This window comes from Apus apus, chromosome 26 (genome assembly GCF_020740795.1).
Source record: "Apus apus isolate bApuApu2 chromosome 26, bApuApu2.pri.cur, whole genome shotgun sequence".
NCBI classification, from domain to species: domain Eukaryota; kingdom Metazoa; phylum Chordata; class Aves; order Apodiformes; family Apodidae; genus Apus; species Apus apus.
This window is the reverse complement of record NC_067307.1, coordinates 3,935,180-3,953,075: the sequence shown is the minus strand read 5'-3', so window position 1 is coordinate 3,953,075 and position 17,896 is coordinate 3,935,180. Positions and strand designations below refer to the sequence as shown.

Sequence of the window (17,896 nt, the reverse complement as noted above, 5' to 3'; positions counted from 1 at the left end):
CAGCTTGGAGGGGGTGGTGGGTGGGTGGCAGCCACTGGCCTGGTGTGTGAGCACTGGTACCTGTGCTGCCCCTGCAGAGCTGGAGAGCCTGGAGGAGCTGGAGAAGAAGAGGGTTTGTCGCATCATCACCACCGACTTCCCGCTCTACTTCGTGGTCATGTCCCGGATTTGCCAGGACTGTGACCTGATCGGGCCCGAGGGAGGGTGTTTGAAAAGCACACTGGTGCCCATGGTTCAGGCCACCTTCCCAGACACCGCTGTCACCAAGAAAGTCAGGCTGGCCCTGCAGGTGAGCCCTGGAGAGCCTGGCCTGGGCCCAGATGGGCTCCTGCAGGCAGAGGTAGGCAGCAGGCACAGGAGAACTGGCCCTGATGCCCACATGTGCCTGCCACCCGCAGGCGCAGCCTGTGCCTGACGAGCTGGTGACGAAGCTGCTGGGGAACCAGGCGACCTTCAGCCCCATCGTCACGGTGGAGCCGCGCCGGAGGAAGTTCCACCGCCCCATCGGCCTCCGCATCCCACTGCCACCTTCCTGGAAGGACAATCCCCGAGACAGCGGTGAGGGTGACACCACCAGCCTGCGCCTGCTCTGCAGTGTGATCGGTGAGGCTGCCAACCCCTGCACATGGGCAAGCATGCTCTCTGGTGGGGATGGGCTGGGCCACCTCGGTGGGATGCAGCTCCTGGGAGCTAAGGACAGCTAATGGTGGCGGATAGAGCAAACACTTGGGGCATACATGCCCCAGGCTTATGGAAAGGCAGTGTGCTTACCCTTGATTTCTGCTGCAGGAGGGACAGCCCAAGCCCAGTGGGAAGACATAACAGGCACCACAAAGCTGATCTATGAAAATGAGTGTGCTAACTTTACTACCAATGTGTCTGCCAGGTGAGTCCTCGGTGAGCAGGTGCTCATCTGGGGATGTCTGATGCTCCTTGAGCGCGGCTTGTGTCAGGAGGAGTCTCCTGCCCCTGTACTCCTTGTGGTGCTGCTCCATTCCCACACTCAGAGCAGCTGTCTCCAGCCTTGAGACCCCTGTGCTGCCTTGGCACATGTCAGAAAACACTCTTGAAAGCTGGGTGTGCAGAGGGAAGGTACTATTCTTTTAGCTTGGGTGTGTTCTCATCACAGATGGGGGTTCTCCAGCACCCAGAGCTCTTTGGGCACTCTCTGTGGTGCAGTTTGATGTTGAGGGGGGGTGGCAGCTCTCCTGGGTCTCTTGGGGAACCAGCCTGACAGTGCCCTGACCCAGCTACCCCACAGGTTCTGGCTGGCCGACTGCCCGCGCACAGCCGAGGCTGTGCAGTTTGCCACCCTGCTGTACAAGGAGCTGGCAGGTGTGCCCTACATGGCCAAATTCGTGGTGTTTGCCAAGATGAATGATGCACGGGAAGGCCGGCTGCGCTGCTACTGCATGACTGATGACAAGGTTGACAAGACTTTAGAGCAGCATGAAAACTTCACTGAGGTGGCCCGCAGCAGGGACATTGAGGTTTGTCCCCAGCAGTGTGCATGGTGGGGCAGCAGGGAGAGGGCTGCCCAAGCCAGGGGAGACTGATGCTAGTGGAGGGGCCCATGGAGGAGAGCTGAGATTACCTGCTCTGTCCAGGGCAGCAGAAGTAGCTCTGCACAGGGTCTGAGCCTGTTTTCTGTTCCCTGCCAGGTGGTAGAGGGGATGCCTTTGCATGTCGAGCTCTCAGGGAACTTGGTGCCTGTCAAGAAGGCCACTCAGCCCCGCACCTTCCTCTTCCAGTCCTTCCGGGAGAATCGTCTTGCCATCCCCATCAAGGTAATGGCAGGTGCAGGGCTGGGCTGCAGCTGGAGACCCTGTGCCTGCCCTGTCCTGGGCCACCTAACCGGGCTCTCGGTGCTCAGGTTCGGGACAGCAGCCGGGAAGCCAGCGGCTCCCTGTCCTTCTTGCGCAAGGCCATGAAATACGAGGACCTCCAGCATGTGCTCTGCCACCTGAACATCAGCATACCACCCTGCACCAAGGTCAGTGCCGGGTCTCTGACACCTCTGGGAGGGGCAGTGGGGGCCAATCCCCAGGTGACAGCCCCTGCTGCCGGCATTTCTTCCTCAGCTGCTCAGCGCAGCCATGCCATGCCACTCTGCGGCTGTGGGAGAAGCAATGGTGCCAGGGCAGAGCTGCTGCCTTCTTTTCAAGCTGGTGACCCCTTGGTTTGTCCCCACTCTCACAGGGAAGCGGCAGTGAGGAGCGGAGGAGGACATTGACGCCATTGTCTCTGCGGGAGCGATACAGCATCCTAAGTGAGACCAGTTTTGGTACGTAGCCTGCTGGGACTGCTCAAACGCACTCACCACCTCTGCTTGGGGTGCTCAATCCTGCTGGAAAGGCCAGGCTGACCCTGTTGTACTTGCTTTCACGGCAATTTCCCTTTCCCTGAGGGTTTCCTTGGTCCTGCCTGCAGAGCAGTGCCTTGCCTACGGAGCTGACCCCCACAGCCAGCACCCCTTTCCCCTCCCCACCCCAGTGCAGGGCCCTGTGCAGCTGAAGCAGTGACTCCCTCTTTTCCTCCAGGTTCCCTGAGCAGCACGGACAAAGCAGACCAGAAGATGGTCGACATAGCAGAACAGCTGGGCCTCAGCTGGGCTGGTGAGTCCACACCTCTTGGCTCTGAGGATGCACAGTGCTCCTCGGAGAGCTGAGACTCGGGAAGACTGGAAACATGCTGCTTTTCCTTAGCAAGAGACACTGCTGTGCTGGTCACAGCCAGCCTGGAGCTGTCCCAGCTCCTTCGTGTTCTGCCATTCTCAGCTGTATGTGACACAGGGCCCCCTGTAGGACTGGCTTAGCCTTTCACAACAGCCTTAGCCTTTTTGGCACAGGAGCTGGTGGTGGGTGCTGGTGAGTGTGATGCTGAGATGTGGTGTCTCCCCCAGAGTTGGCACGTGAGCTGCAGTTTGGGGCAGAGGACATCAACAGGATACGTGGGGAGAACCCCAACTCCCTGCTGGAGCAGAGCATGGCCTTGCTTAACCTCTGGGTCAGCCGCGAGGGCAAGAGTGTCAAGAGTGAGTATCAGTGGTGCCTGTTACAAGTGTGGAGGTGACAGGGCTGGCAGTGCACACCTCTGGGGTCACTGGCTGGCTTTACGCTGCTGGTTCACACAGGCCTGCCCACCAGAAGGGTGTCTGGGCATGGCTGTGTTCTGCCAGTGACCAATTTGCTGACACTGGCTTCTCCCTGCAGTGGAGAATCTGTACACAGCGCTGAGGAACATCGACCGTGGTGAGATTGTCCAGATGCTGGAGGGCTCTGGCCGACAGAGCCGCAGCCTGAAGGGCAGCTGGAGGTACCAGGACAGGGACTACTCCCTCTCGCCGTCCCAGATGAATGGTGAGTCCCGGCTTTTTGGCAGAGGCTGCAGGAGGGCCCCGGGGGCAGAGGCCATGCAGACAGATTTGGGCTGATATCTTGCCCACCCAGGATGCACCGGTGGCTCACCAGGAGCTCAGTGGGCACAAGGCATTGCTGACAGATGCAGCCTGTTCACTGGGGCTTATGCTGCAGGAAGTTTAGCCCTGCTATGCTGCCTTCTCCAGGTGGGATGGACACACATTCCTCATCCTGACATGCCCATGAGAGGTGCCTGTGGCTCTGGTAGCTGAGTGGTGGCCAGGGAGCTCCCAGAGCCCTGGTTGTCCAGCTGTGGCCTTGCACCTAGCCGGGTCCCAGGCAGCGTGTGCCTGGGTGCGGGGACACACCAGGGTCAGCTGCGTCGCACCGGGCAGGGACAGGGCTTTGTGCAGCACTGGCTCATCGCTCTCTCCCTCTCTGTCTCTCCCTTTATTCTGCTTTCTCAAACATGCCACCTAGTGCTGTCAGGTGCGGGCACTCCTGTGGGTCACTTCTTGTCACATCTGTTCTCTGAGCTCATCTTGGCCTCTCCTCTCATCTTCCTCCGCTGCCTGTCTCCACTGTCTCCACCTCAGCTGAGCCCTCCAGGAGCCACGTCCTGCTCCAGCGACTGCATGTCACCGGGGACTGTCCCCTCTCACGGCTGTCATGCTTGCAGGCGGCTGCCCTAGGCCTTCTCCTCCTGCCCTGCCCTGCTCTCCCTCCCTCTCTGGCCCTGCACTGCTTGCCCTGGCCAGGAACCTGCACAGGAGAGGTGCCCTTTTTGTGCTGGGGGTCCCAGCTGTCCCCCATGCCTCGGCTGTGGCCAAAAATCATTGGCTGCCTGAGGAACAGAATGGGTTCTCTGCTGATCTCTGGGGGTGGAAAAGGAACTAGCTGCCCAGAGCTGAAAAAGGCTGAGCAAAGCCACCTGCATGGGTGGAAGTGCCTGGCTTGGCTGTCATCTGTGTCAGTGTGCCTGGGCTGTGCACGTGGCCCTCGGTGATGATAAGTGCTTGTAGCCCTGGAGACACCAACAGGGTGGTAGGGCCCTGGCTGCATGCTGCAGGGCCTCAGGGTTGCATGACATGTACCAGGGCCATCCTTCCCTGCTCATGGTACCACTTCTAGTCTGCCTCTCTGTCCTACAGAGAGGGGTTGACTTTGGGAGTCAGTGCTTGTGAAACTTGGCCACCTAAACTCCTGGCTGTCAGCCAGCTGATGCTGGACAAGGGCTGTGGGCAGGGACCCAGGAGCTGATGGAGCAGCATAGCAAAGGGGGCACTGTGTCCTGCAGTGTGGATGGGGCATCATGTGAACCTCAGGCCAGTCCTCCCTGCAGGGAGCAGGCAGCCCCGGGGCCAGCCCAGGCTAGCCCCAGGACTCAGAGGGAGGCATGGCAGCACTTGCAGGGACTGTGCAAAGGCAGCACTTGCAGGGATGGTGCAGAGGCAGCAGCTGCTGCAGGTGCAGCCCAGCTCAGCCACACCATTGGGTCTGTGGCATGACCATTGCTGTCCCTGGGGCAGACACTGTCCCAGACACTGCTGCCTTTCTTGCCCCACTGCGCTTGTGCGTGCCTGAGATGGCTGCTGGAGATGTTGCCTCTGTCTGCCCATGTAGGTTACGCTTCGCTGCAGGACGAGCTGCTGTCCCCTGCCTCCCTGCATTACACGCTGCCATCCCCGCTGTGTGCCGACCAGTACTGGAATGAGGTGGCCATCATGGATGCTATCCCCATGGCTGCCACTGAGCAGGACGCCCTGATGGAGATGTCCGACATGCAGGTGTGGTCCTCAGGACTCACCCCCTCGCTGGTGACTGCTGAGGACTCCTCTCTGGAGTGCAGCAAGGCTGAGGACTCGGATGCCACAAGTGAAGGCCGGTTCCCAGGGCAGCTTCTAGCAGATGCGCATGGCCCAGACCACATGGGTTCTATGGACCTGGTTGAGGATGACACAGTGGACTCAGATGCCATGAATGGCCTGATTGACCTTCTAGAGCAGGAGGAGGGGCAGAGGCCAGAGGGGAAAATGCCAGTCGGTGATCGCCAGCCAGGCACTGGGGAGCAGAACCTGGAGAGTGAAGTCTCTTTTGTTTCAGTTCAGCAGAAGGTGCAAGCCAGGATCACAGCATCACCTACCATTAGCCATGTTGTGGAGAAGAGCACAGACAGGTACTGTAGCCTGGGGCACTGGGGTGGCCATAGGAGGGGAGCAGAAATGCTTTGCCAGCTATTGCCCTGTGCTGGGCCAGCTGCAGTGATCCCCAGCTTTGCTTGCTTCTCTGCTGGTCTCCAGCTCAGGATCCCCTGTGGGCATCCCCAGCAGACAGAGCAGTGCCTTGGGCCAAGTGCCTTGCACCTCTCTGGAGATGCTCTGGGGGTTCCTTGCAGAGCATCTGGGAGTGACCCCAGGCAGAAAGCCAGGCCCTGTGCGTAGGTTGTGCTCACCAGAGCCACCTCAGCCTGGGCTGCGTTGCGTCCTCCCACATTCCCAGGGCTCTGGTCCCTTAAGGTCCATGGCAGAGCCCAGCAATGCTCCAGGGCGTTGCCTTAGACCCTGGCAGCCAGGCCGTGAGACTGTGGGGTGGGCAGGGAGCGTGGCAGGGAGGAGGCCTGAGCCCTTTGTGCATCTGTGTCGTGTGCTGCTTGTGCCGGGCGCCCGGCAGCACCCGGTGGGCTGCAGGCTGCGCAGGCACGCCCGCCGGAGCTCAGCTGGTGCTTGGGATGCAGCACTCCATGGCAAAGCTGACTGCCTCTCTCTCTCTGTCTCTCTCTCCCTGTCCCTGTCCCTCTCCGGTGCCCAGGCTGAGGGACTGGAATGCAGAAGGCTCCTTTATCTCCTGCCTACAGGACCTGACAGCGGGCTCCTGGCAGGAGGGGGTCACCCGAAGGCTGCTCCCAACGCACACCACAGCCTCCGGGGCACAAGGCCAGGAGCAAGAGCAGGTCCTGGTGCCGGCCGTGGAGCTGATGCGGGTCAGCTCCGCAGAGGACAGTGACTGGCAGTCCCAGCACCCCACGGGCAGCTGTCAGGAGGAGGCAGACAGCTGCTTCTTTGGGCAGGTGAGGGTAAGAGCAGGGTGACACAGCTCTGCAGGAGGTGTAGACCCTATGGAGAGCCCTTTCCTGAGACTGCCACAAGGCCAGCAGGACAGACCAGGTCCTAGTGGAGGCATGAGTCTCTTGGCACACTTCCTGCCCCCTGCCCTTGGGGGTGCCTCTCAGTCCAGAATAGCCTGCTGTGCGTGATACCTGAGCTCTTGGTCTCCAATTATAACCCAGTCAGCCTCTCTGCCAGCTTCCTTATTGAGTATCTGCCCTGGCTTATGGCCCAACAGCCCGCTGGAGCCAGATATAGAGCTGGTCTGGGGGCCAGGCTGGGTGGTGGGCATCCTGCCACAATCATATAGAGCAGGCAGGTACAAGGTGAGGGCAAGCACTTTTCCCAGGCCAGGGCAGGCACAGCCATCACAGCAGCACTGCTGTGCTCGGAGGTGGTTGCTCAGCTCTGCAGTGTGTGTCCCCCAAGTCACGTGTGATTCCCATGACACCCAGAATTTCTGGCTCCTGCCAGGGGCCTCATTTGTCCTGTGACAGAGAACTGCACGCTGCCCTCCCTCCACGGCCAGGAAGAGGAGTTGTTGGTGAGCTGGCAGAGAAGGGGGACAGGGCTGTCCCCATTACTGCCTGGCTGGGGACAGGCAGGGCTGTCGCAGTCCTGGCCCCATGACTTGGAGTGCAGAGGACGCCCCACCTGCCTGCTGCCTTCTCGCCGCCCACAGCCAGCTGAGCCACGGCAGCTTGGGTTTCAGCAGTGCTGCAGAGCCACAGGGCTGCCCGGGCAGCATGGCTGGGCTCTGAGCGTGGGGCGGGATGTGGGCTCTCCTGGCCCAGCTGCTGATTGCCCTGGTGCTGCTGGCCTTCTTCCTGGTCAGCTGCCAGAATGTCATGCACATCATCAGGGGCTCTGTCCGCTTCCTGCTCAAACACGCCCACCGTGAGCTGGACAAGGAGCTCGGGGAGAGCCCAGGGCTGGCGGATGACGAGGAGGTTCTCTCCACCAGGGTTGTCCGCCGGCGTGTTCTTGTGAAGGTAACGAGCAGGGAGCAAAGACCAGTTCGGGGGCAGATGCAGTGGAGAGCAGTGAAGGGATGGGGCAGGGTGGGAGGCAGAAGCTGTGGGGTGTGTGCCAGGTGTACTGTTCTGCCTGTAAAGGGGCTCCCCTCACCCCCTGAAATACCCTGAAGTCCCTCCTTTTGCTGCAGGGGAATGAAGTCCTTCATCTCCCTGGGGAGCAGGTGACTGAAGAGCAGTTCACAGATGATCAAGGCAATATAATCACCAAGACGGTGAGTGATCAAGGGCATGGTGTTGGCAAGGGCACGCTGCAGCCCTTCTCTCCCCTCTGCCTTGCTCCTCCCTGCAGCCCAGGGGCCCATGCAGGGCACCCGTGTCCTGCCATCTTCAGTTACGATCAGGGCACTTCTCTGGCCAGACCCTAGGGATGGGACAGGCTGCACCCCAGGGGCAGCTCATGGCCAGACTGGGTGAGGAATGAGGCACCGTGCCCCAGGGCTCGCTGTGACGCCCAGCTCTGCGGATCTCCACAGGTCATCCGGAAGGTGGTGCGGCAGCTGCACCCTGGTGACATGGGTGACAGGCAGGAGCAGGAGGAGCTGATTCTGGAGGGCTCCCTGAAGGAACCCCAAGACCTGGAGACTGAGGAGGATCACTTCATTAAATACTCCATCCTACACCAGGACGGTCTGGGGACCAAGGTAGGGTGTGGCTCATAATTCTGCCTTGCTGACACCCTGTCTGGGACCAGCATTGCCTCTGCAGGACTCACAGGCTCTGGGCTCTGTTACCCTCTGTCCTTTCTTCTGCCCTGCTCTCCTCTCCTGGTTCCCCTCTAAGGCTTCCAGGGGCAGCTCTTGCCTACTACAGCAGTCTTCTTGCTCAGTGTCTTCTGCCAACTGACTCTGCCTTTCCCTCTCCTGTCCTCTTCTGTATGTCTGTCTGTTCACCTGGGTGATGTCCTGCTTCCTGCCCCTGTGGCTTCCTCAGGAGGAGATGCGAGTGCGTGTCCCGAAACCGGAGGTCTCTGGGGGCAGGATGGGGGCTCAAATAGTGAAACGAGCCAGCCTGAAAAGGGGGAAGCAGTGACCCCTCAAATGGCCTCTTTTGAGGTAACCCCACCTTTGCTCTTCCTTCTGTCCCGCCTCCCCGTCCTGCTGCCTGCACTGAGCTGCTGGTCATGCACATCCTTCTAGGGAAAGTGTCAGGGCTGTGCCCAGCTCTCGGCCTGCGGAAAGGGGTTGCTGTGCTGCAGCTCGGTGCGGGGAGTCCCGGTCCCGCCGGGCTCTGGCTGCTGCTGACAGCCCTCCTGGTGGCAGGAGAGGGCGGCAGTGAGGGCTGCGGCAGCTCCTGTGGCCAGGAGCGGGGGTGCAGGCCCTGGCAGGTTGCAGGGATGAAGGAGAGTTGCAGAAACATTATGCTTGTAGGGGTTGAGGATGGGACTGTTCTTGGCCCAGGATCTTTCTTCCATTTATTACCAGTGTGAGGTCTAGACCATCCCTGGAGTCTTGTGCATTCCCTTCTGCCCTTGCCTTCCCTCTGGGGTGGAACTAGACCAGGCCCAAGGCAGGGTGCTTGGCACAGCACACTTGGACCCCATGGCATCATTCTTGGAACACTCACTACTGCTGGCAGGGCAGCACTTGGGGCACACATGCTCCCCAGCTGCCAGGCAGGGGCGGGTGGTCCTCTGGCTTCTGCTGTACATGCATGGCTGTGTCCGTCTGTCCCCCCTTCCCTCTTCTCTCCACCCTGTTAGTGGGCTCTTGTGAGTGCATGACAGTCAAGAAGTTTGTGCTTGTGGACACATGTTAATGCAAACTGTGTCCCAACCACACTCCCCAGGCAGTCCCTGCTCTGCCTCTCCCAGGGGCAGTGTTATTGCTGGTTTGCTCTTTCTGTTTCCCGTAGTGTGCAAAAGTGGCTCAGAATGTGCACTGGGAATGCATGGGGTCTTCCCCACTGCTGCAGAGTGAGGTGCAGTCAGTGCACCCCAGTTGAGGCTACAGCAGCCCCCCAGCTCAGCTGCTGTTTGCTGCTGCTCTCTGCAGCTGGGACAGCACCACCAATACCATCTGTGCCATTGCTGCTGGTTCCAAGCAGGGTACTTGCTGGTGCTCTGTTGCTGTCTCTCTGACACCCCCCATAGATTGTCCTGTAGTAGTTGTGCATGTGGGACAAGCACAGGGTGCAGAAGGGACTGGGGCTGTCCCACTCTTTCTCCTGACTTGTGCCACCGTGAATACCTGGTAACCCCATCTCTGTCTGTCTCTGTGTTCCTCCAGGATCTCACGTCAACACCAAACCACTGAACTCCACACGTTCTGACACATACCTGGGAAGAGAGGAGAGCAGAGAGTGGAGGGGAGCAGGGCTGGCTGTACATGTTTCTATAGGCTAATGGCATGATTTCTGTATGAGACTTACTTACCGTCCTATCCGCATGACTGACTGACTGCAAGACGCATGAGCTACAGTACAAAGGGACGGAGGGGCCTCCGTCCTGCCCCGCTGCTGCCAGGAGCCCAGGAGCAGCAGCACGCGCCAGGGGCATCCTCTCAGCTCCTCTGGGAGGCAAGAACACCGGAGGGAAGGAGTCTCTACCCTCACGCACTTGTGTGTGTGAGTGCAGCCCCGTGCCCGTGCTCCGGCTGCAGGAGGGGAGCTGGGGCAGCTCAGCACTGCCCGCCACGGAAGGACAGGGGCTTGGCCCCTCTTGCCCGTGTTGCCTCTGCAGGACCCGCTTCTTGTCCCTCTCAGTGAGTGATGGGTTACAGGGAGGGTGGCAATTGCTGGGCTGGGTATGAGAGGAGGGTTTTTGGGAGGCACAGCTGCCCTGGGTAGAGGGGCTGGTGCAGGGCTGTCCTTCCTCTCCCCAGCACGTGCAACGTCTTCCGCCAGGGCAGGGCTCTGGGCTGAGCACTGAGCTCATTGCTTGTGTTGAAAGTGTAAACTGTACAGCAATCAGCCTTGTGTATATGAACCAATAAATACTATGCAAACCCCTAGGGACAGTCTAGCAGTATGTACAAAGCACTAACAGCTCTGCTCCCAAATACCTCTTCAGGCTGCAGGATGGGCAAAACCTTTGGAGGAGCTCTGGTGACTGGAGCTGGGAGGCTACAGGAGTAAAGGGGCAGCAGACTTCCCCTGACCTGTGCCCCCATGGTCCCTTCCTGGCCTGAAGAGGACCCACAGGTGCAGTCCCATGGGGCTGCCCATGGTGCAAGTCCCAGTTTGTGTTGGCTCCAGCTGGGGCGAAGCCATAGGCCTGTGCTGAGGTGCTTGGGGCCCAGGAAAGATGGGTAGTGAGACAGAGAAGGGGATGCTTGTGCCACACAGGGTTGTGCCTAGCTCTACTCAGCACAATATCTGCTCAGGAGATGAGCCAGGAGCTGGCAGGAGCCAGCAGCCCTGCACTGTGCACCACATGCAAGGGCTTTGCAGGGTCCCCTGGCCTCCCTGCAGGGGCACAAGTGAGGATAGCATGGGGACCCAGTGGATGCTGAGCCTCCCAGGACCAACCCCAGAGACAGGGGGGGGCTGCTCCCTGGGTGGCTGTGCTTTGGCCAGGTGAAATCCCTGCTGCAGCCACCCTGGGAGCAAGGCAGGAAGGCAGGAGATAAGTGGGGGCAGAGCTGCCCAAGGGCTCCGAGTGGGCAGGAGGTTGAGTCTGTGACAATACTTAACCCCAAGAAGGCAGGATGCAGGTAGTGGCAGTAGGTCCCATGTCCTCCACTCTGTCCTTTACCTAACCAACATGGGGGCCTGGCCTTTGTAGCACAGTGAGGTGGGGACCCCCTGCTCTTTCCCCTGAAGGTGCACATGCAGGGCCTGAGGTTGTTCTTCATGACCACATGCAGAAAGAGCCCACCTCTAGGTTCAGGCCACGTAGTGGTGGTCCTGGCAGGTCAGCCCTCTCTGGCAGTGGGTGCACATCCTCTGGGGAAGCCCCTGGCTCCCTGCAGTTGGGAAGAAGCCTAGCTGCGGTGAAGCAAATGACCAAGCTTAGCCTTGGAGAGCAAAGCAACCCCTTCCCCACCCTGAACTTGAGCCATATAGGCACAGACTCTCCATCCATCACCCTTGCTATGTACAATAACCTGCCTAGACCCACTGTGACAGCTGACTCCGTAGCATCACCGTAGAGTTGTGTGTGGGTCCTGTGCTTTGGCCTTGTAAACGCCGTAGGGAATGTGCTGTGCTGCAACCGTGCCAGGCACCTGCAGTGACATTGCTTTGCGCTCAGATTGCTCGTAGGGCTGGTAGTGGGAGGCTGCACCCGACATTGAGCCTAGAGAATGCTGCAGTCTGCACACTAGAAGCTTTTTAGAAGTTTTAAAAATTACTTTTATTTCCTTTTTTTAATTGTTATGGAAACAAGCCTTTTGGATCTCCCTGTCTTAGCCCCTGATGTATAGATCATTTCCCTGTACACCAGCTATTAGACTATGGATTAATAAAGAAACAAACACAGATCATGCCTTGTCGCTGCTTTTCCAAGGGTGTGGGGAGTGCGGGGGCTCTGGGGTGTGCAGCTCGGTGGGGCTCCCCAGGAGGGCAGGGGTGGCCCTGGGGGCTGGCAGGTCTGCATCCCACCCTACCCTGCCCCGCCACAGCTGGCACGTCCTGTCCTGTCCTATCCTCGTATCCTTATCCTTATTCTTACCCTACCCTATCCTTATTCTATCCTTATCCTACCCTATCCTGTCCTTTTATCCCGTCCGTACCCCCTCCCTTCCTACCGCCCGCGCTGTCCCGCGCTCCGCGCCCCGTCCGGGCGCTCTCCCGTCCCCTGCTCCGCGCTGCGAGTGCGATTTGTCTGGGCCGGGCCAATCCCGGGCTGGCCCCGCGGCGCAGCCAATGGCGGACGAGGCGGACGAGCTCCAGCCAATGGGCGCCCGGTATTCTAATGAGCCGCGTCTTTATCAGAGAAGTGTTGGCGCGAGCGAGCCAAGTTGAGGGTCCGGGTCTGGGGCCACTTCGGCGGGGTCAGCCGGGGCCACCCGCCCTGGCCCTGCCCGCGTTCCTGCCCCGGCTGTGGCCCTCGGGCACCCTGACAGGGCCCCAGGGCCACCCAGGTGCCCCCTGGCCAGGGCAGACACTGGAGTCCAGTAGCCCCTGGGCCACTGGGGATGGGCCAGTCATCACAGCCCTGGGGAACCAGGCTCTGAGGGCCACCTCGACGCCACAGCCATGGACGCCAACCTGCCAGGCACCTTCCTGCTCAACGGCCCCTCACTGGGCCCCTTCCCGGAGGCCAAGGCACCCGTCTGCCAGTATTCGGTGCAGAGCTCCTTCTACAAGCTGGGTCCCCCAGGGCTGGGCGCCCAGCTGGCCTCCGGCACCCCACACGGCATCTCCGACATCCTCGGCCGGCCTGCTGCGACGCCGAACAGCAGCCTCCTGCCCAGCTACCCCCATGCGGGCGGATTTAATGGACTGAGCTCCCCGGGCGTCTATTATGGGCCCCAGGTGGGGGCCCTCCCCAAGGCTGGGGGCGAGTACCTGCCGCGGGGCCGGAGCTGCTGGGCGGAGGCAGCACCCGAGTGGCGGGGCAGCCGGCAGTGCAGCGGCCGTAAGTACAGCGGGGCTGGGGCGGGTGGGGGCCGGGTGGGCGCCCCGCAGACCCCCAGCCCACTGGTGCTGGGGCAGAGATATCAGGCAGCTGCCCAGGCCGTGTCTTCTCCATCAGCCTGCACCAGGCATGGCTGGTCACCCTGCGGGTTGCCCCGGGACAGCAGGAATGGCCCCGGTGCCAGAGCTGCCAGACTTCAACCTGCTGCAGAGGTTTTGGCTCAAGAGCAGGGGCAGCCCCAATGGCACAGATTAACTCTCTGCTCAGCCGCCAGGCAAGCCACAGCTGGCAGGCACAGGCAGACCCTTCCCTCGGGCAGCCTGATGGGTCAGTGCCCAGCTCAGGGCAGGGACAGGCAGGATGGCTGGCCCTGGGTTGGCAGCACTGCCTGCCTGCTGGAGAGGGGGGATTGCAGAGCACGTTGCTGCCGTGCCAGAATGAGTGGGATGGGTGCAACCCCCCATCCCATAGGGAACCCTGGGGTGCTCTGGGCTGGGTGCTGCTGCTCAGCATCTGCCGCTGTGACCCCTTTCCCATCTCCCGCTGTCTTGCCCCTGGAACCATCTGCTCCCGGCACAAACAGAAGCTGATCAGCTCTGCCTGCCTTCCAGTGGTGCTTCCTGCAAGATGTGGGGCATGGTGTTCCCAAGGCTGCATGGGTCTGGGGTTGTGCACTGCTGTGAATGACCCTTCCCCCCCTCAGCACAACAAATTAGTGTTGTCCTGATCGGGAGGTGCACAGCCTGGCTCTGGCTCTATGGGCAGCTCAGCCCTCCTGGGATGGGACTGAAGCCTTGAAGCCAGAATATGATTTTAATTTGGAGGGGAGCTGGTGTGGAGGGATTTTGTTGGTGAGAGTGTGCTGGTGCTGTGATGAGGAAGGGGAGAGCTGCGCAGAGCCGTGCACTGCTCACCCTCCTCCCTCCCTCCTCCTCTCCCACAGCCCCTGCTCACCTGGCTGACAGTATTCAAAAGAAGAAGCACACGCGACCAACCTTCACAGGGCACCAGATCTTCGCTTTGGAGAAGACTTTTGAGCAGACCAAGTACCTAGCAGGTCCAGAGAGAGCACGGCTGGCCTATTCCCTTGGCATGACTGAGTCCCAGGTGAAGGTGAGTGTCAGTCCCAGTGTGGCATGGGGGTGCGTGGCGTGGCACCTGCTAACCTAGCTGGGCCCCTGGGGTGGCAGGTCTGGTTCCAGAACCGACGGACCAAATGGAGGAAGAAGAGTGCCCTGGAGCCCTCCTCATCCTCGCAGCGGGTGGGGGGCTCTGGTGGAGAGCGGGCAGCCTCCGAGACCGAGGACGACGAGTACAACAAACCCCTGGACCCTGACTCAGATGATGAGAAGATCCGGCTGCTGCTGAGGAAGCACCGTGCGGCCTTCTCGGTGCTAGGCTTGGGCACCCACAGCGGCTGAGCCCCTCTGGGCCTTGGGGAGCCTGGCCTGGCCTCCTGCTCCCTGCCAGGGGACGTGGCCCCCCAGCAGATACCTGGCTGTGGAGATAGGGGGCTGCCACCTCCCTCCTGGTGGCTCCTGCCCTGGGATGGCGGCTGGAGGGGCTGGGAGCAGCACACACAGGCAGCCTCAGGTGCAGTTGTGCTGTTGGCATTGATGAAATAAAAGTCCCAGCCCCAGCCAAGTCCCAGCACTTGCTTCATGGATGTGTGGTCCTGGGGTGCCCTTGTGAGGTTGGAAAAGGGGCTGGGACAGCACATACCGGGCAGGGTCTGTGTGCCAGGCTGGGGAAGGGCCCGTGGCTGTGGTGCTGTGTGTGGGGCAGAAGACCCCACAGGAATGGGGCAGCCTTGGGGATGTTTGTCAGGGTTTTCCCCAGTTTGGGCGTGCACCTGTGGCAAGAGTTACTGGTTCAAAAGTCACTTGTTGGGGCCTCTTGTTGGAACCTATTAGCAGCAAATAAATATCATTTATCTTAACGGTGTGAGTGAGAGCCCATTCACCTGTCGGGGCTGCAGGATTGATGTGGCGTCAATAGCCCCAGGGTGTTTGCCTGCCAGCCTGGTGCCCCCCCTCCCTGTGCTGCACCCCAGAGCAGTGGGGGCTGCGCAGAGGCACGTGCGGCTGCCTATGGTCTGTGCCCCCCGTGGGTCACCCCATTCACTGTGGGGGCCACCTGTCCCCGGGGCTGAGGTGCTGCTGAAGGGCTCCTGCTGACACAGGCGCTGCTGGGGCCCCCGATGGGCTGATGTTCGGCCCTAGTGGCAGCCGGGGACGAGCAAACAGACCGGCCGGCCGTGTCCTGGGAGGAAATCGATAGGAGATAAGGAGCTGCCGGCCCATCACACACCGATTAGCAATGTGACGGAGGAGGTGCTGAGGGCTGCAACCCAGCCTGCCTTTCCCAGCAGCTGCAGGCAGCATCTGGGGACAGGCTGGTGACCAAGTCCACCCCTGGGAATGTCCCAAGTCCCTCAAGTGCCAGGGCTTTGTAGAGGCCCTGAGCACCATTCTTGTGGCATGGAGCTGTAGTGAGGGGTTGCAGACCTTCGCTGTGCACCTGGCTGCCCCAAGGCTGATATTTGGCTTCAAATCCTCTCCGTTTGGTCACTTTTTGCTGCTTATTGGCTGGGGGGACTTTGCAAGGAGCTGTGACTGCTCAGTGGGACTTTCCCAGGGCAGATCCTCCCTGTATGTCCCTGTCCAGCCCCACAGTGAGCGTGGGGCTGGTAGCGCGCACTCCTCAGCCATGCAGCCCTTCTGCTGCTGCTCAGGACAAACGCCAGTGGTGGTTGAGCTGACAGGCCCTTGGCGGCATCATGGGGCAGCACTATTCTACCCTACAGCCCAGCCCCACGGTGATGCTCGGGGAGCCTTGAGCCCCATCACCCTCCCTGGGCAGAGTCCTCATGCAGCCAGAGCTGGGTCTGGGTGGCAGGAGAAGTGAGGGGTTGCTGCTGGGATATTTTTTTGACATTTTCTAAGCTGCCCAGTGTGGCTGACAATTTTTAATGTACTAACTGCCTGGTCCAGTGAGCTGATTAATTGGTGCTGTGGCGATCAATAGAAAACAGAAAATTAAAACAATTTTAAAGTGATTAAGTAGTTTAACACCTGTCTGATGCCACGTCAGGGCTGGGAGACAAATAAAGCAGGTGGCAAAGGGCCTGCTGTAGCTGGGGAGAGTGACAAATGGCAGCCGCAGCCTGGCTGCCCCGTGTGTCCTGCGAGATGGGCCCCAAGCAGTGGGTAGGACCCCCTGTGCTCCTGCCATCTCTGCCACTGCCGCTCCAGCCGTGTCCTGCCGTGTCCCACCGTGTCCCGCCCTGTCCCTCTGAGTCCCACCATGTCCTGCTTCTCATGCAGAGGGCACCAGCCACACTCTGGGGTGGCTGGCAGGTCCCTGCCAGCACTGGGGGCCAGGCAGGGCCATCACCAGCTCTACCCTCCCAAACCCACCCTGTGCCCCTGTTCCGGGGTCCCGGCAGTGCGGCAGAGCTGGGGGGCTGTTTGGGGGGGGGGGGTGCGAGTGGCAGCGCAGGCAGGGCGGCCTGGCAGGCAGATGGATGGCAGCTCCGCTTCAATTCTGCATCCCTTTTCTCCCAGACAAACCCCGTCAGATTTTCATAAATCAAAGCGCCACACTGTTTAATAAAAATTTATTGACTTACAAGTGATTATTTATCAAAAGGCCATTAATAGCGGCTCTGGGAATGATGTGCTACTGGGTGGTGCGTGGAGACTAATAGCAAATCAATGCCAGAAGCCAGGCAGAATGCATATGAGGGTCCCCAGCCCCACCGGGCTCCACGGCTGCCACAGCCGGGCCAGCAGCCCCCACCCCTCGGGCCGCCCTGTACCCCCCCCTCATTATTTATTGCTTACAAATGAAATGATCGATACTTTTAATCTAGAGCTAAATTTATTAACTTTCCCATCGGAGAGAGACATATTGACTGGGGGCATGGGGAGGGGGAGCCAAGGCAAGATGGATGTGAGTCTCCTAACCTGTCCAGCCGGCTCCCTGCCTGCTGCGGAGCATCCCGGCTCCTGCAGAGCCGAGGGACAGTCCCTGAGTGCGGGGTGGGTGGTTCCACAGAGCTCCTGCACATCCTGGCATCTGTGACAAGGCCTGGCCAGCAAGTTGTGGGCACCAGACTTGTGGGCATTGGTGCCCAGGGTCGCAGGGGGGGCTGCTGCAGGAACTGGAGCAAATACAGCCTGAAAAATGTGATGATTAAATAGTACAGGAAAGAGCTACAAGGTCACACACACCTGCCTGGAGGCTCAACCACGTTACAGGTGGACTCCCATAAGGCACAGGCTGTACCCTGCAATTCATATGCAAATAAAAGCTGATGGTCAAAACCTCAGCATAACTGTAACAACTGCAAAGGAGACAAGTGGTGTGCTTTGCTTCTTTCTTTTCTCTTATTTATTTTCTTACATTTTCATTTCTTTTAGTTGGTTTCATTAGTTTTTGGTTTGTTGTTGTTTGTGTTTTTTTTTAAGATGGAAATCAGCAGCCTCATTGCTGTCAGACACAGCTTGGTGAACTGTGTTATGAGCTGTACCTAACAGGTTGGATAAAACAAGTAAACCAAAATGCTAGTAAAAACACCTTAATAAATAAATAAATAACCCCCCTAATAAACCCCTAACGAAGGAGGGATCCCATCTGGGGTAACTGAGCTACCCATTAGTAATGAGGAGTTGTTTTGTCTTCTGTCAGTAGCACAGGAACATAAGCAAGACACTTCAGTCCTGTAAATACTGTAACTATCTCCTGCTTGGCTCCAGCTGCTCCTGTTTTGCTATCCAAGGTGGAAAGAAAAAGACTCCAGCCTGGATGTTTTTTGTTGCCCCCTTCCCCCCCACCTTTTTTTTTTTTTTTTTTTTTTACCCCCAGGTCAAGGGC

The 17,896-nt window shown here is 59.5% G+C and overlaps 2 protein-coding genes across 17 annotated transcripts in view; both read left to right on the top strand.

The window, feature by feature from the left end:
- The window catches only part of ANK1 (ankyrin 1), a 56,482-nt gene extending 44,566 nt beyond the window's left edge, over nt 1–11,916 (top strand). For 9 of the 16 annotated variants that reach the window (XM_051640960.1, XM_051640957.1, XM_051640958.1 and 6 more), the window contains 16 exons: nt 78–289; nt 399–603; nt 790–886; nt 1,262–1,490; nt 1,662–1,787; nt 1,874–1,993; nt 2,200–2,284; nt 2,541–2,615; nt 2,903–3,034; nt 3,213–3,359; nt 4,983–5,535; nt 6,168–6,426; nt 7,629–7,712; nt 7,974–8,141; nt 8,431–8,552; nt 9,726–11,916. In XM_051640960.1, the coding sequence (XP_051496920.1) occupies nt 78–289; nt 399–603; nt 790–886; nt 1,262–1,490; nt 1,662–1,787; nt 1,874–1,993; nt 2,200–2,284; nt 2,541–2,615; nt 2,903–3,034; nt 3,213–3,359; nt 4,983–5,535; nt 6,168–6,426; nt 7,629–7,712; nt 7,974–8,141; nt 8,431–8,529 (2,591 nt within the window). In that variant the 3' untranslated portion in view covers nt 8,530–8,552; nt 9,726–11,916. The other 7 variants (XM_051640969.1, XM_051640968.1, XM_051640967.1 and 4 more) reach the window with 5 other exon arrangements.
- Nucleotides 11,917–12,621: 705 nt separating this feature from the next.
- Nucleotides 12,622–14,570, top strand: NKX6-3 (NK6 homeobox 3). The gene is made up of 3 exons (XM_051640822.1): nt 12,622–13,018; nt 13,962–14,131; nt 14,209–14,570. The coding sequence occupies exons 1-3, from the start codon at nt 12,637–12,639 to the stop codon at nt 14,437–14,439; spliced, it is 783 nt and encodes a 260-aa protein (XP_051496782.1). The 5' UTR covers nt 12,622–12,636; the 3' UTR covers nt 14,440–14,570.
- Nucleotides 14,571–17,896: the final 3,326 nt, after the last annotated feature.